The sequence below is a fragment of the Falco cherrug genome, chromosome 7, assembly GCF_023634085.1.
Source record: "Falco cherrug isolate bFalChe1 chromosome 7, bFalChe1.pri, whole genome shotgun sequence".
Classification (NCBI taxonomy): domain Eukaryota; kingdom Metazoa; phylum Chordata; class Aves; order Falconiformes; family Falconidae; genus Falco; species Falco cherrug.
In genome coordinates, this window is record NC_073703.1 from 43162914 (window position 1) to 43186666 (window position 23753).

General features: G+C 38.4%; 1 protein-coding gene across 1 annotated transcript in view; it reads left to right on the forward strand.

The window, feature by feature from the left end:
• The window catches only part of TTC7B (tetratricopeptide repeat domain 7B), a 144634-nt gene extending 121482 nt beyond the window's left edge, over positions 1 to 23152 (forward strand). The window contains exon 20 of the mRNA XM_055716416.1: positions 22151 to 23152. Coding sequence (XP_055572391.1) covers positions 22151 to 22372 — 222 coding nt within the window. The 3' untranslated portion in view covers positions 22373 to 23152. The remainder of the gene's footprint in view (positions 1 to 22150) is intronic.
• Positions 23153 to 23753: the final 601 nt, after the last annotated feature.

Consider the following 23753-nt stretch of genomic DNA (forward strand, 5'->3'; position numbering starts at 1 on the left):
GCAATCACGGGGAAGGAAGATGCAAAAGATTAAGATCTTTCTCAACTCTATTCACTCATCTTACATAAATGCATGGATAATATATACACATATTCTGTTGTACAAGCCTGCCTTAGTATTTTGGACACATCTTAGTGTCTTTGCACTATAAAAGTGAAGTGCTGCCAAATCATGTGCCATGCAACCTAGTTGTTGTCCACTGGTCATTGTCTTGCAGGCATTGCAGTACCCCTCAGTTCCATAAAATGGCCTGTTCTGTGATAGCTAGTTAATAATGATGCATTTCTGATTGTTGTCAGTCTGATATTTTTATATGCTCGATTTGGCTAGTTTTTTAATACTTGGGCTATTTAATGATTTTTTAGGGTTTTTTTTAAGCATGCAGATACAATGCAACTGCAAGAATGGGCAGTTTATTCCAAAATATTTCTAGTCATGCTCCTCATGCAACCTGCTTATGCAATATGGTTGGGAAATGTCCATACCAAAATGTCAGCAGCAAAACGATGCAACTGAAAAGCCTCAGATGGGATCTTCACAAATAAAGTTTTTTTGCTTCTGTCTCTTTCTTGATGGTTTTCTCATGGGACATTCAAGGATGCCTTCATGATCTGCATTGAGGCTTCTATAGGCAAAGATGTCTAGCATTATTTAAAGAGCATGAAATATTTATGACTCTTTACAGTTGTTTATATGGAAAGTATCTCCTTGCTTCCTAGTACCAAACAGAGATGATGAAAGACCAGCAAGCTAGTAAAAGCATCTGATCTCAGCATAATGAAAAATTTACTTTTTCGGCCTTTATTGTAGGTGTTAGGGTAATTCTATCCAGAGTCTTTCCAGAGTCCTTCCATCTCCTTGCACATTTTACCATCTAAAGGGCTGACTACACGTAAGTCATTGTCACTTGGGTTTTGTTGATATCCAGAGTAATCTTTGCCTTTTCCTCCATGTCTTTTGCTGTGTAACTGGCCACCTAAAAGAGGATGGAGGGAAAAAAATAAAGATTTTTAATAGCGGAAAAATACTGACAAGCAAGACTAATGTAACAGAATGAGAATGTCAGTAGTCTTGGTCCCAGTAATTCAGGATATGGCCAGGAGGCCTTGTGTCAGTAAAGTGCTAATAGTTGCTCTTGATATTTAAGTTCTCCTTGTTTAAAAAAAGAATAAAATCAAAACAAGAGAAGGCCTGGAAGAAATTGAAAATGTGTGCTGTCCCCTACTATCCTTTGTAGTCTCCTACATCCCTTTTTGTGGATACTTGCTGGTGTTTTTTTGCATGGATCTCAAAAATACAATTTTTATTTCACTCTGTGTAATTGCCTTTCAATATGAGAATTGCTTTGCAAAACACTTTTTAAATTAGGTCATTCTGCTGAAGTATGCACTGTGCTAATTATGATTATTTTGCTTCTCTGGGCATTTTTGTGCTCATTGAATTTATTAAAGTATTACTTTATGGCTGGAGTGGAGAACTTATACAGCAGTCAAGGCTATGTGGTACCTGGTATGCATGGCTGTCTTTACTGTAGTCTGTAAGGGCTTTTGCTTGCAGGCAACATCTGGCATCTAATCACTTATAATTTAATTTCATATAATTAATAATGACAAACTTTTAAGGATTTATTTTGGGGTAAATATAAAGAATATGACAAAGGCTGGAGAAACCAGCCATCCTCAACTTTAAATGAATGAAAGGGATTTTATTTTCTTTTTCCTGAGAGAGGTTCTGTTGCAGAATTCAGTAGGTGAGAACTCATTAACTACAGGAAAACATTTAAGGCATGAAGTCATTGTCTACACACGTCTTTTTTTTTTTTTCTTCATTTCTTGTGCTGGGTAACTTTGCGTACTGGTGAAATAGAACTAAATGCTACTATCAACAGCAACCTGAATGAGATAAACCATTTTATGTGGTTTAGTTGTGGTTGTTAGTAAATGTGTGGGAGAGACTTGCAGCGCTGTAGCCAAAGTGTCAGGCTGAGCTCTTTAGCAGCCCCTGTTATAATAAAATGTTATTACAAAATTGCTTATGAGTTATCAGTGCATGTATTTTGCTATAAATCTCTTGCAGTTCTCAGGTGCATTTCTGGTGCACTGATGGAATTAGCTTTTGCTTTTTGCTTTACATCTATCATAGCAGGGCTTGGCTTTCTTTAGCACAAGCTGTTTCCTGAGACAATGGGCTGCTTTTGAGAGGACCAGAAGTTACCTAATCAATGATGATTCCTTTTTTCTGACTAGGAACTAAAATCCTCTTGTTCTTAAGAACGGTGCTTTATTGTACCCTCATAAAGCAGAAGGTGGCCTACCGTAATGCAAAACTAGAGATCTGGAAGCCACTGTCCCTCAAGAAATTATTTTAGTGCTTGCTTTTGCCACGGTTATGTCAAACAGCTGCATTCCCCAGATAAGTTGTCTACTCTGGTACAGAGTTTTTTCTGCAAATCCCCAGCCTGGTACAGTCTTCTTATGTCTCTTTATCTCTCCAACTCATCTCATTTTAAATTTTATTTGAAGACCTTTTTTCCATTTCCTGAAGCTTTACTTCCCTGCTAGTCAGTGTTGTACTTAGCAGTCCTTCCCTTGCTCATGAGTCTACAGCTGAAAGATGGTTTGAGCCTTGCACTTTGGAAGGATTCAGCCAACTTACTGTATATGGAGAGCATAATGTAATTTCTCCAAGATTAGTTTTCTTTAAACACAGACTGTGTTTTCTGGTAGCTAACTGTTTTAGATGGAGTTAAAGTATTGACCTTTAAGGTTAGTGCCAGGCTATTTTTTATGTCAGGATATTTTTTTAATCTAGATGATCAAACTAACAGAGGAGGCAATTATTTCAGTGAGCTTTAACTCATGGGAAAATCTGAACTGTGTTTTGTCCAACTGGAAACTGTTCCTTTCTAAGGTTTAATGGTTATTTTCCCATTATTCTTCATATTAGAGTATATTTTTTCAACAAGTAACAGTAAATGGTATAAAGAAAGTTATGTGCAGCTACTGTTCTTCAGAAAGCCGCCATCTCTTGGTTTCTCAGTAGGGGAGAGGAGATGAGCTGTTTGGCCACCTTGCATACTGCATCTCACTACAGAAGGCCAGTATTTTCTCTAAATAAAACTGACTGCTCTCTTCTGTAACAAGAGTTAGAGAATAAGAGATGAGAATGGTCTTTTATGTAAAACCATTGTGGCCAAAGCTGCACGTGCCACAAAACCAAAGTGGACTGCAGCAGCTCTTTACTAAAAGCCTTTGGATTACTTTCTTCTCTACTGTAACTTCATTGCAATCAAATTTCATTGTCACTCTTGATACTTATGTGCTAAGACAGTGTTTTAAACTAAGGTATGGCCTGAGGCCAAACCTGGAAGTCTACTCACCATCATCCATCCCTTATGGATGGATGGACTAGTGGAAACTAGTTCTTAACTCGTTTTTATATGCTTACGCTGCTGTATGCCATCTCTAGTTTGATTAGCTTTCCTGTATTGACCTATATTGAAACTTCACTGAAATCCAGAAAAGTTAGTTTTGTAAGGCTTTTTTCTTTGGTTTTGTTTGTTTGTTTGTTTGGTGTTTTGTGTTTGTTTTTTTTTTGTGGGGGGTGTTGGTGGTGTTGTTTTGGGTTTTTTTCCCCCTGGAATTAATCTATCTAATCAACTACTGTACAGGCTAGCTTAGTGTCTCACCAGTGATAAACACATAACTATTTTATTCCACTTTTCCCTATACCATACTGCTAACCATTCCTTTCTTCAACATTTGCTCTAAGGAACAACTTAGACAGAAAATAATACTTTTCTTTTTGAAATACAAACAGTATACTACTTTTTGGTAGTAAAAATGCTTCCACTATTAACTTGCTAGTTAGTCTTTGATTTCTTTTATTTTTCTTTTCTCTCCTTTTCTAGGATGGAGATAATCCATTTCTCATAGCTTAATTATCTGGATCTCTCTGTTTTTGTTTTTACATTGGCTTGAAAAAGAAAATTCCTTTACTTTTACTTTGAAAGTCTGGATGCCTTTTTAATCTGATTCTCTGTTGAGCCAAAAGGATCTTTTCATGCTGTTGCTATGACGTGATGTAAAATTAACATCAACACTAAAGTTACAAGCCAGTGTCTTGGTAAACTGGTGTTGATGCTGTACTTCTGGCATTGTGAAAGAATGGTCTGAATTTCAATTGCTGTTGACTTAATTGGGTAACGATTGAAAAGTCTGGTCCACCCTGCCAGCTCACTGAAGCCATAGTAAGCTGATCATGTTTAACCGGGGTACAGTCTATATCTAAATCAGAGGCTATGTGGTACACTTTATTTGCTTGAGCCAGTTATCTAATGTGTAAAAGCACAAGGATCAATGTTTTCTAAAACTAGACTCTTTCCAGTACTCTGCTGTCTACAAGTAAATATATCCACCATGTCTTTAATCCAAGTTCATTTTACATGAAACATAGTGAACGCAGATTTAGTGTTAATGCTTTTAATGCCACTTCTGTTGTGATACGCTACTTGGCTAAACTGATATGAGTGGGAAAATACATCATGAGTGAGACTTAGTAATGCTAAACTTGAAAACAGAACGCTATTTTAGGCTTTCATCGCGTTTTCAGTCAGCAGTGCAGTGTTGATCTGCATCTTCTTAATTCTGATACTAATGTGCATGGATTTTATAGAGAGCAAAAAGGTAAGAGCTTTTTAATTTCAACGGTTAATCATGTATGTATGAATCCAGTATGTATGTTTTTTTAAAACACAGACTTTGCAATCAACTCTTGGCATTTGAAAAAAGTACCATTAGTTATAGTCTTTTTTTTTTTTTTTACCTTCACACTATAAATTTTTCCATTGTTGAACCAAGACCTGATTTAAGTCTTGAATTCAATATTTGACATTTGGTTGTATAGCTGCATTTTTAGTTTCAGATCTTTATATTTTTAAGCATGAATATTTAAGCATCTGAGCACGTTTAGAGGAATACGAAGTAACTGGCTAAGCTGAGTGGATGCAGATGTGGCAACTAAGACAGTTGGTGTGGCAGATAGTAAGACAATGATAGAAATCTCTTTTACCCTTTTTCTAAACTTAAAGTCTAGATATTTTAAAAGGGTTATAGTATTTGTTTTCATAACAACTTTGAGTGGACAGCGTGTTGCAAATACATTTGCCCTGAAGTATGTATTATTTACTCCCAGTCAAGAAACGAGGAATCTGAGGCATAGATGCTGCAATTTACCTAGTTTTAAATACAACACAAGCTTCCTGATTTCTCGTTTTGAGCATCAGATTCATGGGACTCACATTTAATGCCTGTGCTTATTATTTACAGTGCCTGTGCAGTCTCAAAAACATCGTTTTCCCTACAGGGATCTCCAGTATATCAGCCAATCTGGTTAAGGCAGCTGCATCAATATTCCTGCTGCCTGTTGAAGGGAGCCTGCAGGGTGTCTTACGTGGGTTTTGACTTGCAAATGATTGGCAGGCTTTAGGAGGGTTTTCCCTTACGATACTTAAATTTAGTAGTGTCGCTGATAGACCTCCTATTAAAATGTAGATGATTAAAACAGTTCTGTCATTTATCAGTGAAAGTTTATGTTTTTGATAGTGCCTTTGCATGCAGTTTAGGTAAAGGGATATGGGGCAGTTCCTTGATAGCCATTTCAGCTCAGCCAAATAAAATGAGGCCCTTGTCTCAAATCCACTCCAGAACTTTAAATACTTTTAAATAATAAATCAGTTTGTTTACCTACATCTCTCTTTCCTGCAACTATCTTTCTTTCTGGAAGATTTTGTCAATGTTGTCTTGGATTTGCTCAATGAATATAATATTTCCCAAGTCATTACAGTTGAGATGATTGAAGGAGATGGCTGTTTGCATGGCAGACTGTTTCAGAAGTATCTGTGGCAACAGTACTTTATGATTCCTTTTTGATTGGTTTTGAGAGCTCAGTTAAACCTTAGCACTGTTTCATAATAATGTACTTTCATAGGTAATGAGGGTAAATGGCTTCGATAGATCTTTGTTTCTTATCTTAAGTTATTACTTGGTAAAAAGTTCAAAACTCAAGAAAAGCTAACTTCAAACCAGCACTAAGTATGAAGTCTGTGGATATAGAGATCTGAAGGAAAACAGATTGCCACTTTTGTTATAATGGCTTGTTAGTTTTTGTCAGATGTTCTGTTCAGATCTATGCTTTGATGCATCTTCCTGTCCTACAAATCAGACTCCTACTTGGGTTTGAACAATAAAGAGCTAAGTCTTGTTTTACATCCTTGGGGGAAATTGGAGGGTGTTGTAGACCCTAACACGAACAGGTGAGCACATATATACTCACGTCAGATTGGAGAACTAATGTCACAAATTTCCTTTGCTGTTGTTGTTTGTGTGCTCATGTAATAACCATTATATGCAATAAATACAGTTTTGAGTAAGATTTCTTAGGCTAGCTTTTTCTTGAAGAGGGATCATATCCTCTGGGAAAGGGGATCAGTTTGGTAAGGTGTGGCAAAACATAACTCTGCTCCCACTCTGTAATTAGTGGGTGGTAAACAAGAGAGGGCAGTTTATTACCTTGAAGTTTGTCAGAACGGTTGTAAATAGTTATTATTGTCCAGATGTTGAAGTTGAATGTAGTTTTGTACTAAGATGCACTTCAGAGTCTGGGAAACTAAAAAACCCCTTTGCATAACAATGCATTGCAGCTTGTTTCAGGTCAGAGATTTGCAGAAAGATTTGTGTAGTTTATACTTGTGTGGTGGCTTTTTCACACAAATCTGAGAAATCCTGCATTTTAATAGATGCTGTTGTGATGCTTCAAGGAAGCCGGCTTTCAAGAAACAGCCTTTACATTGAGTTTAAAGTTGCTTTTAGAAACAGCTTTTCTTCCTTAAGAGCTGGCGGAGAACTGAAGAGAAAAGAAGTATTATCAAAACATTGAGATGTTAAAATGGAGTGCTCCTACTCAAGAGCCCCATATCTTCACATAAAGCATTTGACCTGGAAGAAATCTTCAGTCTTTAGTACTGCTCAGATGAACCAAGCAAAGCAGTTCATTAGCAAAACACTTGGCAGAACCGTTAAAAGCTAAGCACTGTGAGGAGTGACACTACCTACAACACTTGAGCAATACAGCATGGCTTAGTAGGCCCATTAGGATGCAGACATTTGATTCTTCAGTTTTTTTCTAAATACTAAGATGTTTTTAAATGCTTCCCTCTTATTCCAGGAAACTTCATAAGTGAAGTTATGGTTGTTTCTTCTATGAACATAGCTGAAATTAACATTTGAGCCCACATTTTTTCTAGGTTTTAATTCATTGATTAGTCTTTTTAATCAGTGATGCTGGTGAAGTAATTCATTGCAGCTCAGTGTGCTCAATCTCCCTCAGCCACTACTGATACACTATTTATATCGCACACATTGAACTTGCTATTTAAGACTGATATCCTTAGGAAATCAGGCTTACTAAATCATTACTGTTTGTTTGTGTGTCAGCTTTGCCTTCATGGCTAAATGGCTAAATTCTTTAGCCAGTTTCATCTGGACGGAAGAGGGAATGATGTAAAAAAAATAAAAATAAAAAACACGCAAGTATTACAAAAATAGAGGCTGGAGTAAAGGCTACCAAGGCTGTTTCATAATTTCTAATTTTTATTAGATATCAGCAAGTGCACATAAGAGTGAGTGTGTGTAAATTCTCTGCTGCAGGGATATAAACCACAGAGATTAGAACACCAAACCAGGCTTCATAATGGTCAGTGCTCATGGAGATAGTTATTAAAAGTAAACTTCTTAAAATTATTCCAGAACATAACATAATGCATTCTGCTACATTAGGTTAGTTAGCTATACGACTCGATAGCGTAACATATTCAGACAAAATAGTGAGTTGTGAGTGTTATAAAGACCTTATCAGTGAAGGGCTATGGAAATGAAAAAATTTTTACAAATCATGCAGTTCAAAATTTTTTCTGTACAGTACAGTGTGACAATGGTTTCAGAGCTCTAAATCTACATGGTCAACGGTTGTGTTAGGTAGAAATTCGGAAAAATTCTTGCCTTCTATCAGAGGTGGTCTGACTTATTCAAAGAGAGGACTGCTTTTGCCTTGGTTTCTGAATTAAATTTTCTCTGCTGGTAAGTGGTTTTTGCTAACTTGAAGTAATTTAAAATAAAGAAATAGTTTTAAAAGTATATCCTCTTATTTTCAAGAAAAACCCTTTATTTTCTAAATGGGGGCAAGTAATAAATTAAGGCAGACATTGTCAAGTGGGTTACAAATGTTCAGAAAACAAGCAAGTGAACCTATATCAGCTGCACAGCCATTTAAGTTCCCAATTTTGTCATGGTCCTTGTTAGTTTGTCCTGACAGCTGACTGTAGCTTCTTTGGGATTCTGTCTGGGTTTTAATTTATGACCATTTGAAAAAGTGGTAGCCACAATGGCATCGGAACAGATGGTATTATGAGGGTCAAGGACCCAAAGACTTACCAGAGGGCTACGAAACCCTATGACAAAAATACAGTCTGCGATTATGCTTTGTCATGTTAATGGAACGCCTAGCCAGAAGTTGGTAGGTTACAGTTGCCAGAAATAACTGTTCTTGATATAAAGTCTGAAACAATATGAAATGCTGTCAGATCTATTAAAGTAATTGACACATTGAATTTAATTTCCTTTAAAAATGTGATATGATAGCGTGAGCAGCTGGTGATCTCTATAGAAAATAAACCATGTAGCTTTAGGCTGGGCATCCAAACTCATCTCATTTGCTGCAGAATCAAGCCCTAAGCTTCCTAAAATTGGAGGAGGTTTTATTAGTAGGTGTAGTCTTTCTGCTATGTGCATTACATTCGATTTAATGTAACATTTATTTCTGCATATTTTTGCTGAAGATAAAATCCTCAGATGTTTAACACAATAGCCGGTAGGAAATGTTTGTATCTCACCTCAGACTCAGCGACTGCCTTGAGTTCCAGAATTCCCACCTTCCCCACCTAACCACACTGTTGCTGTAGTCCCTATCCTTGAAAGTGGAAGCTGCCACTCTGCATTTCAGTGCTTCACTCGGTGAGCATTAACTTCCCAGTTTGCTTATTCTGATCAAAACCTAGCTTTGTGTGGGAGTGCCTCTTCTGCCATTCTTCTGTTCTTCCTGCCAACTGTGCTCCAGTGAACTAGAAAAGTGGCTCAAATGGAAAGATTCTGACACTCTGGGAAGCAGCTGCCTGTCAGCTGACAATAGTTAACCGAAGGAAAGGACTGGGGGCGAAACAGCATTTGGAATTACATTTTCTCTGCAGATTCTAACCTTGTGCCCTAATTTATTATACAGTTTGGAAAATGGATTTCAAAAGCCATAAACCAACCACAGCATATGATTTAACATGCTGTGTCAATCAGTGCAGTGATGGGTAACCATTTATAAACAGTCCATAACTGCATTAAACTCGTCTTTTGCCTCAATCTTTCACAGGACTGTGATATTTATCATGGATGGCAAAAGTAAAATTAGTAGTGGAAATGAAAGTACAGAAATGGTGGCAAGTACTTGCTGGTGGAAGAGTATAGAGGAGTTGGCCAGAATTCTGGAAGACCTAGCAGATGAAATAACAAGTCGTTAGTCCAGTAATATTTAGTGAAACCTAAGTTAACAGAGATTGTAGCATAGTTAGTATACTACCTCTGCTTGGGAAGAGCAGTTGCAGGAAAAAGGCATCAGTTTGATTAAAAGTGAGAGTTGGAGACCCTTCAGAAAAAGAAATACGATGACTCACAAATATAATACGCAAGAGCAACACTGAGTATGGAAATGACTGGGGAGAACAAAGAGCTGAGGTACTAGTTGATCTAAGCTGCATCTCTGTTGTTCTGCAAGAGCTACATCTTCATTGTTCATGAGTTAGTCAAGCCCAACACAAGGCTTCATGTTGTCCCAGTTATCAATGTCACCATCTTTTCAAGAGTGTAGTCTCACCGTTAATTTCGTAAGTCTACAGATTTCTCCTTCCTTATGGAAGGTGGTGTTTTTCATGCTCCACTGGCTGCTTCATGTCCCCAAAATACAGAGACTGCCATACCCAGTAAAACCAGTTGAGACTGGCCAACAGGGCAAGCGTTCCCTCCGTGTGAACTAAAGCATTGGTTTCATGTGGGGTTTCCTCCTAGGCTGGCTAGTGACTCTCTTGTAAATCTCAAGTGGCTGGGTGACAAAACTGGCCTGTAACTTCACATCAGTGTTGTCCTTATACACGGTGAGCACCGAGGTGACTGCACTGGAAAGTCTCTGGAGCACTCCCTGGGAGGAGTAGGGGACTTCAGTAATAATTTATGCTCCTTGTAAACATGAGAGGAACATGCATAATCAAAATAAGGCTAGGTGACATTGGCACTGGAACAAATGAAAGCAAACTGGCTAGGGAGTAGTTTGGGAAGACGATTTGGAGTGGATTCATAAAACTTACAGTCTAAACACTGTGGAACAAGAAATACTGTGCTAAGGTTGTCTGTAACAACAGAGGAGCAAAATGAATGACTTAAGAGGGCTCTTCTGAGCTGGTGTTAATTAAAAGGAAAATAACCTTATTTTTTGGCAAGTTTTAAGTAAAAAAATTACAATGATCCACAAAAAGATAGCTGTGAGTCAACCTGATGGGCTTCTGTGGAGTTGGATTATAAAAGGTAGGTGATAATGATATTTATCTGTTTGCTTCCAGATTAGTATTACCAAAAGCTGATGTGTTAAGGTACATTAATGTTATTTTTAGTGCGTTTAATTTTTTTTTTTCCAAAATACCACTGCTTGGATTTCTCTCTTTAAATGTACAAAGCTTTTTTTCCTTAGTTTTCAGTATATTCGACTTTTTCAGGTTTTGTGAGAGGTAAGTCAGTATATAAATGTTTTGTTTTATTTTTCTGCAAGTGCTAAAAGCCCGTTCTTAGCCAATGGTTGAGGCTTGGCTCTGCTGCTCTGCCTGATGGTGCGCAGATGGGAGGGTGTGTGCCTTCCCTTCACACTGAAAATAGCCTTCCCTTAAAGAGGGATCTGCTGGCAGTTGTCCTGTCAGACTGACAGGTTAGCAGTCTACATACAGCTTCTGCCTTTCATTTAAGAATCTGGTGGGGGGGAGAAAGGAGATGCGTTCCCTTTCATGCCGCGAGGTTTTTGCAGACTGCCATGAAGACGGCTCTTCCCATTGTAGTGCATGGAGCCTGAGGAGCAGATGGCAGTTTATGTCAGCTTTGGCGGGGAGGAAATGGGCCATTTCCTGAGGATGCTCTAAAACCATATTTATTAATGTTATATTAAAAATAACCTCTTTTTCTTAGAGGCTACTGCAATGCCAGTGTAGTATGTGCTGCTGTGTCATAGCACTTTTGAAACAGTGACATTAGCCATAGTTAGAACGTATGTATGTATGTACTTCTACATGCAAAAGTCTCTTTGGCTAAGGGCAAAAGGAATAAAAATGTGAATAATGTGCTTTAATCTTTGAGTTTCTGTTTTATTTTAATAATGATAGGACTGGTCATCTTTTATATTATACTGCAGTTCTGACTCTGAATGTTTAATGCAGCATTTGTCAGAATATATGAGAGTAACGCACGTGATAAATGCAGAAAAGATACTTCAGAACAGCATCATTCACTTCTGATTCCTTTTCCATAGTCTCAGAAGTTCAGACAAGGAAGGGCTAGTTTCTGTAGCCTTGAGTGTGTATGAGTCTAGACTACAAGTGCTAACTTTCAGTACAGTGACAATCTAGCTAAAGATCTCCGAAGTAAGTGATTTGACCTCTGACGGTTCTAGTAATTTCAAATTTTAACCACAGAACCTAGTGCTGGATCTGCAACTCTGATTTTTCTTTTTGATACACAAGCTATTCCCCTGACTCAGATTGATTTCTTCATTACAACATTTGATAAATTTTCCTAATTACTATTTCCAGGATCCACACACTACCAGTATGTTCATTGTGATTTTATAGAAAAGAAGTCATTAACGAAAAACAGCTTCTTAAAAAGTTGTTGCTTGCTGTTTCTTATTGTTTATTCTTTGATCCTGTCAGCAGTTGAGTGATGGACAAAAGAACATGAATTTCTTGACATTATGATAACTTTGCATTGAGTACAAGCTTTCAAAACCAGGAACCTTGAGATGTTCTAAATTGAAATCTAGTCTTTAGGCAGTGGATTAAGGACACTGAATTCCCAGTATCCACAGTTCTTGTGAAAAACCCAGCTTTTACTCAAATGCTTGAATATTGACTCAGTGGGCTGACTTGGAGGCTTCTTCTTTCAAGAATTTTGGTCAGAGGTTTTCTGTTTCTCTAGTGTATTCTGCATTTTGGAGGATTTGGTTTTTTTTTTCCTCTTTGGGGTATTGAAAACACTTTTATATTGGTCCTAAGTCTCAAATAACAAAAATACAATTTTCTCTATTTCTGACCCTTTGACTCAAACCTGGGAAATAATGGCATCAGTAACAAGCAGTACCTAGGAGTCTCCGTAGGTAGCATAATGATGCAGTAGTAAACCTGGCGTTGCTTTTGAAACCAGGCAATATTGAAATACAGCCACAGATTAGACTGGTAAAATGGTAGGATTTCAGTAGTGAACATACTGTAGTTAGGTCATGCGCTTGCATCTGTAAAATGTCTGCATAGGGGAAAAGGGGTGAGTGTATGAATGACAATATACTCAATTAAGGAAATTACTGTGGGCCCATTTCATAAGCAGCGCTGTCTGTAGCCGTGATCTCCAGCACTGGTTTTCAGCGCACGTGTATATGTACTTGAAGGATGCTGTACATCTCGGAAATTATCTTTTCTTGTTTGTGGGACAGGAGAGAAGACACTGATGTGGTTTCAGTGCTGGGAGGGAGGGGAGGGAAAGATACATGGCTGCTGAGTTTCGGGATGGAGGGAGGTGGTTGAGAGATGAATCACTTACACTTCAGTGTCACGTCATGGTGTCACAGCTGGGAGGAGGTGTAAAACATCTGCACCAGGTGACAAGAACTGCAAATTCAGGACAGGCCATAATCTGAGGACTGGGATTGTACGTAACTATTCCCTGGTGCCAGTAGTGATGCAGTACTTGCCAGAGCTGTAGCCATCCGACTTCTGAAGGGAGAACTGTTGTGGTTTTACCGTGCATGTAGATAAAGCATATGAAATAAGACCCTCAGTATAATTTTCAGATGGTGATAAAAAGTTAGATAATCTCTGGAGTCACTAATGGTTTCACTCTATCAGTAAGGCGTTTTATTTGTTTCCAATATGTTTGCTATAGTCGATTTCTCGCAATATATTGTGGCAGTCATGCTGTGTTTTTATAAGCTGATAGGATGTTCCCATAAAGTGTAAATCAAAATTCCAGGAGGCTATCGCAAGATCACGTTGTCTCAACAGGCAATGAAGTCCCCCAAGAGCTTCCATTTTGGTGGAAGGCTATGATGAGGAATTTTAAAAAACAAACTTCAGTTTTGAAATTTTCTGCATTATGGGCTGTGAACAGTAAGGAACTAAAAGGCAAGCACATCCCCGTTGGAAGGGGTCAGATGTTTTCAAGGGGGTTATAAATACACAGATGCACTAACAACCATGCACGTTCGTTATTTCATGCTGGCAATCTAAAGTTCAGTGAGTAACAAAGCCAAAGTTGTTTTAAAAATCTGTTGCCAAGCAGTAGGTTTTCTCCTAGCAACAAGTGTTTTGCAGAAGGGGAAGCAATCGGATACCTTAGGGGGTGTGTTGGCACTGGGGGAAGGGTAAAGAAATAGCAAAGTTGCTGCAGCGGTGGCACAGCGTTCTGGGTGCTGGGGTCCAGGAGGGCAAGTGAGGGGGACAGGGCAGGAGGGGACACGTAGTACAGGCCATGTTTTGGGACAGGCAAGGAACAAAACTGTTGGCTGCAGGCACAGGTTCATACTTGTTCTTCAGTTGCTTTGCTTTGGTTTAGTGAGTGATGAGCTGCAGTGTTACTAGCTGGTTGTCATTTAAAAAAAAAAAACAACCATACTGAGCTGCTAGGAAGGTTTATTTTGAGCATATTTGAAGAAACGCTTTTTGTTATTCAAAAGAATTGCATTTTTAGAGGAAAAAAGCTAAGGAGTTTTGGAAACAAATTATATATATGTCGCATTTTACTTTCCAATTAAAAAAAAAATACATTCAATTATTTTATGGAAAATAATCTTGTAATCGTTGGTGGTCAATCCAGTTGTTTTTAAACCTTGTAAGATGGGCAACCTTCATAATCCCTGCATTAAAATGCATCTGTGTCTGTCATTGCAGACAGAACTATGTTTACTCATCATTTTTCTGATGGAATGGCTTATTTCAAACTGATGCACCATGTCACAATTTTTTCGCACTTGCAGAAAATAGTTACTTACAATGACTAAATATGCAACTGTTCTTGGTATACACCTTCAAAAGAAGGAGTTAATAAATGATTTCTTGTGCAAAGTCATACTTCCATTAGATGGGCATGTTTCAGCACAAATTCATCAGCTAAGGGGAAAATAGGAGAGCACAGTATATAAATAATGTGCTATTTCACTCTACATAAGTGTAAAATATTGATTATAGAATACATTAAAATGTGTATTTTTATCACAGCGGATGGGAAATATCAGCTGCAGCATTTTACTTATTTTTCCATATATCATGACAAATTCTTCTCATTTTGCCTCACTAACACTTCTTCTGATTCATTATTATAGCATAACACTGTCAAGTCTCTGGTAAACCTTCAAGTTTGATAGATTTGTTTGAAAATAGCAGCCACCTTAACACATGCAAAATAGGCTGAAAAAGCAGCATGTAACAAGGGGCAGTTTTGTGATGCTAAAATTACAGTGCATATGAATTTGCAATGCATACGTGGCATATTAAATTTTGTAACTGTTTATGGTCATAATCCTCAATTTTCAAGTTTTTTAGATAAGATGGGATGTTTCTATCATGTGTTTCTGCATACCACAATTGAAAGTTGAATCTCTCTTAGGCAGACCGGGACCTGTTAAAAGAAATAAAACAGTGAACTGGGAAAATTACTGGAGAGTTGGATGTAGTGCGTTCTTTAGGCCTTTTATTGTAAGTTTTAAATCATCATTTTCCACATCTGTATAGCTCTGTATCTAATTGTACATTTACAGCTGCTAGCTTACTGGGCTTAGCAGGTCGTCAGTGAAGCAGGCAGGTACAACAGGTTCCACTGTTGTTCTGTCTCCCTGCTCTCATCATTAAAAGCAAAATCGGTCCATTTTGTATTTTCATATGCTTACAATGTTTTCTTATAGCTGTTGTTTTTGCAAGGGAAACTTTTAGCTCTGAGGGATAATTTTTAGCTAAATAAGGTCTGCATCATACAAATTTAGAAGCTCTTTAGCAAACAAGTCACATAGATGTTAATTTTTTCCTAGTAGGTCTGATCTGGTAGAACTCAAATCTCTATAACTGAGTCTTTTGCAGGTCAACAGGCTGCAATTCTTAAACATCGTAAGCATCTCTGGTGCTTTTTTGCATGTGGTTCAGCAACATTTCTTCTGGTACTCTCCATTTCTCCCAATTACCAGTTTTAGTCAGGAGAGAGTTCAGGGCTGAGTTCAGCATTCTCTCTGAAGAAGACAAAGGTGCAAATGGACTCATGGTCAAAGTTCCCATTATATTTTTTTCACTTTGAAATGAATTTCATTGCTTTTGAGAACATCTCCTGCCTATAGTCTATGTTTTTCTTAGAGAAAATGAAATAGTTCCTCTTGATATCAAATGAATAAAAGTAAAAATCACAAGTGGTACTCCTGTTGAAATTGAGAACTGTTTATTTTCCAAGAGGAGTGGAGAAGTAGTCAGACAGTTAAACTTTAAGAAAACTCTAGCTGTCTTGAGCAGAAATTTTTAGTCACATTGAAGAAACCACAGTGATCTTTATGGTGTTACCTTTTTTTTTTTTTTTTGCAGTTACCGCAAATCTTGTTTTGCACTTTATTGTAAAGGTCTGGTTTGGTGAGACATATGATGGGTGATAATTACAGCTTTTAATTTTAAAAAAGTTAGTTCCATGGAAAAAATTTGAATGTTAGCTTCTCATTTGCCTAAAAGCAAATTTAAAAAGTGACTTTACCAGACTCCTGTAAATGGCTAGTTTTAATCATGTTTTCAGAATTAGAAATTAGCTATTTTAAGTAGTTTTCCATTTGTGTCCTGTGTTTATTTTACTAGGTGTCTGTTTTTCATTGACTGTTTAGTTAATCATTATGACAGAATAATTTGCAAAGAGAGAAAGCCTATTTGCAGAAAAAAAGATGCCTTTGCAGTGAAGACTACACTACATGCTTGTTTAAGCAATTACAGCATTATACAATTGATTTTTGTATCAAGTTGTTCAGATTCTTGAGTGATAACATTTTATTAATAAATAACGATGCCTTTGCTAACCAGAGGTTTTACTTGGAGACTGTGTAAAGCTGCATTTGGAAATGAGAATTCAGTTGAATGGTTTTCCTTTTAAAAATGCTTACATTTAGCTAAATGAAAAATAACCTTAATATGTTGAACTTGAACTCAAGGGAAAATATAACTATGCCAAAGTATAATTTTGACATGTGCAATATATATCAAAATATAATTCTGGCTTATTGAAGAAGGTATTAATTGTAATTATTGCTTTTATTGTGCCACCAACATAGACCAAATTTTACAGGTATCTTGTTTATCTCGGATACAGACAGGTGACATACTGAAAGTTAACTAGGTGGAGTAAGGATTCACATCCTGTTGAAGTGAATGCTGATTAAACATCTTGTCTGACGTGCATTTGAAAGTTTTGTTATGCATTTTTCTGTGCCCAAAAGACTGTGAATATGGTGTGGGGTTAGTTGTTTGTTTACTTTTTTTAAAAAAGGCCTCATGGATTGAAAGATTTCAGAATCCATTAACTTTGTCATGCTAGTTTTCTTCTTTCAGAAATAGGCTGTATATCAACCATAATTTTGGTTTTTAATCTTTGTATTCATTGGTTGGACACTTCTCTGCACCTACTTCTTCAGTGTAACCCAAGGAATCAAAAGAAGGTTGTACTTACAACAGAAGCATTGAGTAGCAATATCCTATAGGCATGAAAATGTTGTCACTCTCCTCTTAATACAGTTGAGAGGGCACCTGATACTGCAACAGGAGTAGTGGAAGCTCCCCAGGCCCCCTGGACAAGTCTCCTCATAACCATCAGAGCGTGTGAGCTTTTCCTGTAGGACTCAGTCTTAACACTATTTTGTGCCCTGCTACTGCAAATAGAAGGCTGTTCCAAAATCCCTCTGCTCCAATTGCCAGGAATGTTTTCACCTTTTTTTGGTAAACTTACTCACAGCCAATTTATACACATGTATTCTTGTGCCAACATTATTCTCTAAAATAGTTTTTCTCTGTTCTGTTCTCTCTACTGTTTTTATAGCCTTCATCTCCTCTCAGCTTTTGATTTGCTAGGTTAAACAAACCAAGTCTGTTAGTCTCCTCCTGTAAATGAAGATCTTTATTGATTGTGTCTATAATCATTTTTGGTGCCTGTAGCAGTTTGAATGACCTTTGTTGAATAGAAGCGACTGCACAAGGTGGACAAGGAGGCACAGCTGCTAACGTCTCTGCTCTCCTACTCTCTACTGGAAACCTCTCCTGATGTCAGTTGAGTTTTCCCCTTTCACACTGGCACCTTTTCACACTGTCGTCCTGTGGTTGCGGGATATACCCGAGTCCTTCTCCCACGCTGCTTGGTTGACAGGCTTCTACCATGCTGCAGAATTATTGTGTTACCGTTGTGTTATTTTCCACTTTGTTTTACTGACTTTTGGCATATTTCTGTTATCCTAGTTCTCATGATCAGCCTGTTGCCTTCTATATCCTCTTAACTTTTTCTTAGCTACTTGTATCACCGCTTTCATAATTCTTGTGATGTGTCATTAATTAAAACACTAAACATGATTAGTCCCAAGAGAATATACAAAATACAGAAGTTAAAATTCCCATTCCTTAACGCATGCAAGGTAAGTATAAATGAAAGTTATTCAGCCAAATGTTTTGGATGGTACATTAAGATATTCCTGCCTATTCAGACTCAGTAGGTATTTTTCCGGGCTGTATTTGTGTAGGTGCCTAGGAGATACTGAGGAATAAATAACAAATTACTTCTGTTCTGACAACAGTGCCAAGGGCCTTCAGTCAGGGGTAGGGCCCTGTTTGGCTGAGCAGTATAAAAACAATCCTTGGACAGATGCTTTGGTGAAATAAACAAAGAACAGCAGTTTTGTATGTGGGGCAACGTAAGGTGAAGCATGAGGGTGATGATTGAGGGAGAAAATGTGTGAAATCATTGACCACCTAGAGGGAGCCCATGCCTCCAGACTGGATGGGGATAGAATTGGCAAGATCTTGAAAATAACCTGTGGCAGAGAAGAAAGTTGGAAGCACTTTCCCCTCCTGTTTTTTATTAATTCCTAGAGGGTTTTGTTCTGTTCGTTCTACGCAAGCTTCACATCACTTGTTTGTAGTGACTACAGTGCTCCCTGTCACAGGCAGTGCACAGTGATGCTCTTTTTGAGGAAGCCAGCCCCTGCAGGGTCTCCATGAGTATTGTGGATTATTCAAAGTGGCTGGTATAAATATCAAGGAATTGGAGGCATGAAGCACTGCTTTCACTTCTTGTGATGATGACACAAAAAGGTCTCTTGTTTCTTCAGAGATTCCCTTCCCTTTCCACCTGTGTGCCACTTCTGATTAGAGTTTTCTCTTGGAGTTTTTTGAGTTACAAACACAATCTCTACAATGTAGAACTGGCTGGAAGAAAAGTAAGATTTACTTAGAGAGTTTAAAACATAATAAAATCCTGAACACACAGAAGCTGGAAGCCTTAACACACTTAGGGAAGATGAGTGGTTTGCCAGAAAAAAAACCAAGAACAACCCTAAAAGAACCCCAGAATTCTCAGCAGACCAAACACAGGCGAAAATAATAAACAAAATTTGTACTGAGCTGCAAAATGAAGAAGCCCACACACATCAGAAGCTTTAATATCTGTGTTAGAAGCAAATGTCATAAATTTATTTGTCTTTCATGGGAAAGAGGTGCGATAGCAGGAAAGATCCTGCTTTCTCCTAGCAGGGTGCCAGCAGTTGTTTTAAACACCTGTCAAGTGCTGCAGCACACAAAAATGTACAAAGAACAAACAGGTTGCCTAGATTTTTGTAATTCCTTAGGAGCTTACTGTTTTCATCCTCTTTTGTAGAATGGGTGTTTTCCTACTTACATTTCTTATTATTTACTGAAATTATTATATAGCAGTTTTTCTAACTTATTCACATTCCAGAATTCCTATCATATTTATTTTTTTAAAAGTATATGTGCCTGTTTATAAAGAGGATATAGGGAGAAGGCATTCTGCTTAGGTTTTAAACTAAGATGCCAAGTCTGAAGGTGCGAGCCATATGTCACTTAGGTACCCCTCTGTGTTTCTGCAGAGTCGATGGGTTGTTCAATCCCATCTCCAGCCATAAAGCAAGAGGCGTAAGATTATTCTGCAGATAAATGTTGTCTGTACATTTGCTGCTAAATAGGTAAAGGCCAGAACTGGTAGCTTCGAGATTTTGTTTCCAGTTAGGAAGCAAAGGAAAATACACCGTGAAGGACTAGGATAATTTGTATTGATTTCTGGGAAGTCTTAGAGGAGTTTTGGTTTGAGAATTTTTTTAGGGTTTTCTTGTTTTAGTGGTTTGGGTTTTGAGTTTTGTTCCTGAAGGGTTTGGTGCAGAGAACAAGCATATGCTGACAGCTGGTAATCTGGAGGTCAGTTTGCTTGGATGAGTGATGGTGTGAAGTCACTGAAGGATGTTGCTGCGAGATAGGCAGGCCTGCTCCTTCTCCCTGGGATCTGCAGTGTAATGCTTGACAGGGCTAAGTCAAACAAGGACCATGAATGATATGAAGTGTTCTGTGCCTTGGAATTTTAAAAGTAATCCAGGAAGATCTACAAACTGGACACTCACAATATATGATATCTGACCATTATTCTGAGAGAACTAACGAATCAGAGTATTATGTCTTCTTTCTCTAGATCACTTGTTCAAGCTCTGCCTACATCTATAGTGACCAAATGTCACTGACCTTTTGATGCTCTGTGTGAAACAAGTCTCATTATCTCCACATTGCTTCTTTGGAATCAAAGCTCATTCTCCCAGTGCTGCTACCCAAGGCAGGATTCCTCATACCATCCCAGCCTGAGACACCCGTGACAGACTGACTTTTGGGAGACTCTCCCTCTAAAAAGCTGTGCCCTCAAAACGTGAGGGTACAGGATGTGACCTCATTGCCCGTGCAAGAGCAGGTCCTTCACCAGTGCTAAATAGCTTAAATTCTTTGAAAAGAATAACAGCAGGCAAACAGCTCGTATTTGCCCTAGTTCTATCACCTGGAAAATCTCAGCCACGCTTTTTTCCATACAGAATAGGGCAGATGTGACATAACATGTTTCTGTTCCCATCAACAGGCTTACATCTGCAAAATCTGGTTGTTTCCTTTGGCCTTGAAAAGAGCAGCTTGTGTCCTTAGCAAGTGGGGAAAATACTCTGACATATTTAGGAAAAAAAAGTATTATCAATATTCAAAGAACTCACATGTTAATTAGTATGTAATATACAAATCTTCAAATAAAAAAGGAAGATTTTTGAAAATCAGAGAAACTTGTCTTGAAAATGAAGAACACTTTAATTTTACTAAGGCTAGGTACATGCAGCCACACCACCTTTATATATTCCACCTCCTTGCTTCTTTTTTTGTAGTTTCACATCTGATACCTACCAGTCACTGACAATCACTTTCCTGCAGGGAAAAAACACCAACCCTGAGAGTTATCTGATTTTTTGATTGGAAGTACTGTTCACTTGCTGTGGAAATGCTGACTCACTTGACAGCTCCAAAAAAACAAAACCAGAAAAGCCCTCTAGCACCTTTATGTGAGAACATCTGCTAGGCTGATAGAAATTAGCCTTTATTGCATTTATTTATTTACTTGCCAATACTATACAGAGTTCTTTATATCGTTCTTCAGAGCATGGTCTGCTCTGTCACACTGTAGGATGGAGTTAGCAGTCTGCCCATGCTGAAAGTCAGCCTCGTGGGCAGAATTCCAGAAACGTATGGTGGATAATTCAGGGTTTGCATAGAATTTTAGTACTTTCTAGTCACCAGCACTTAGGCTGATAAGGATTTGAGGGACAGAGGTACAGGAGAAATAAAAGAATCCATGGTCCAAGGAGTGGGGGCTGGGAGGGGAGAAGTCACAGAGAATCCATAAGCATGTAATCAGGACACCTCTCTGGGAAACAAAGGTTTGTGGTCCATATGCCTTTTGTAATACAGAATCACAAGGAAAAAATGCGTAACATTGTTAGGATTATTATAATCCTGGAATAAAGCACTCTTACTGCATCATTCCATGACTTTTCTGTTACAGTAACATAGCTGAATGTGATGGATGGAGATTTCCACCGCCTCATTCAGCCCGTATCCTAGTGGGTTTGGACATCCTCTTGGGTTGTGTGGTATTGATTTTTATCCCATCCCACAGAAGAGGATGAAGAATCTCTGTCTAGGAATCTCTTGAGGAGGTTCTCTGCCTGCTGGACCCTTACACGCACTACTGGTGCAGTATTAGTCCCAGCATGCTTCCTGTTCCACAGATTGAGTCAGATACTGTGGCTGTTGCCCATTGGGCTGAACTTGGTTCTGTTACTGCCATCCCAGAGAGCGGATGGTGCCACGTGTATGATCTCAGATGCTATAAGACATGAGCTGGGTGCTGAGGTGTGCAGGTAGGATACAAACACTTCAGGGCACACGCCTTAGCAGGACATTAGATGTGGGATCTTGCCACAAAAGCTCAGGTCCTTACGATCTTTGCTCCAGTCCTGCTTCAGGTTGTTTCTTTTATTATTTTTTTTTAAAGAAAAAAAGAAAACACAAACAAAAACCTATTATATAGTCTGTAACACTTTGAACCCAAGAGCTACCTATGCTTATTTCACTGTTGCAGCATACCATTTGAGCTTCAGGAAAGTCCTGCTGGCCAACCTCAACCATTTTTCCTTTGTTTTCTTGCAGGCTCTGATACTTCACCAGCTCGGGCGCTATAGCTTGGCAGAGAAGATTCTCAGAGATGCCGTCCAGGTGAACTCCACGGCCCATGAGGTCTGGAACGGCCTGGGAGAGGTGCTGCAGGCTCAAGGCAATGATGATGCTGCCACTGAATGCTTTCTGACAGCACTGGAGCTGGAAGCCAGCAGTCCTGTGGTCCCTTTTACCATCATCCCCAGAGTCCTTTGAGAGGGCATCTCGATCAGCCGATTCTGGTCTGACTTCTGGGTGAGGAAACCCAGTGTATCTGGCTGCCTGGTAACTGGTTAGTTTGCAAAACTTTAGCGCTGCAGGTAACAAACACCAGTCTGTTGTGGGAAAGTGGCCAAAACAGTGATGTGATGCAATATATTAATGTTAGACTGAGAGGACAAAACGGCTAGCCAGAACCAAATCACTCATATCGCCTACATTTTTGCCCCGGTAGTTTTAAAACATCATTACATTGTTCATGGATGATGTGCCATATTTTGTTAGTGATACTTGATTGTTACATAAAATTATAATGGAATCAACTACCAAATGTAGAATAAGTTAAAATTCAGTGGCAGAGCAGACTATTTTTAACAAGGCTGTTAATAAAACCGTTCTCTTCCTGCCTCTCAACCTCTTTTGGCCCAAAGTCAAAATGTGAATTTTCTGTTTCCATCTCTATTTTAGTCCAGGCCAGAAAATCAGTTGAGTTCTTGGTTTTAGTTGTTAATAACTGTGATGTGTGGCTAACTGTTATCTCTATTTAGAGCAAAGGCTGAGTACAAGAATATTTATATTTTACCAATGTATGCCTGTTACAAAAAAATATATTAGTTATTTAAGTTTAACTTTTTTATGTGAATTCAGAGTTTATTTATCAATGGAAATATGTAAAAAGAAGCCTCAAATGGAATATTTACTGACATTCCTTATACATGACCCACACTTGGCTAAATGGGAAGATTATGTTAATAATAAAATGATTTTTAAATGGAACCTCTCCTGTGTCCTGGTTAAGAACCCAGGGGGAAATAGGTGGCTTGTGAATGCATTTTTATAATCTGGGGCCTGTGGCTGGCTGGGCTTGAAGATTAATGACACCAGAATTAGATGCCCTGAGGCCAGTCTAGAGAAAAGAGGCTGCTATACTCTTCGCTAATGGTATTGTTAACTTAGATTTCAGGTTTCCTTAAATGTTCACACTTTTTTATTCTTTTCACTCCAGCTCTTGATGAAGCCAGATTACTCTGCCTCTACATAATACGTGGACTTTACATATACCTTGGTAGTGCTTGGGAGGAGCATGTTAAATGTTTACCCACTATTTTTCAGTTTTCTTTACCTGCCTTTGTAGTTCTTTCTCAACATCTCCTGCACTTTGCATCCCTTGAAGGAAAGGTTGGCTGGTAACATGTTACTGCCATATTAGTAGTAATAGGGCCAGATGTTTAGGAGGTGAGTACTTGCCAGAGTTTCTCTGGGATGCGTGGAGAGGAGTCATTTGTTGCAATGGATATTCACGGGGTGTGAGCTGGGATAGTCTGGTGTCTGGTCTCTTACAATGCTGGGCTTGTATGGAGCCTGGGAGGAGTTCCAG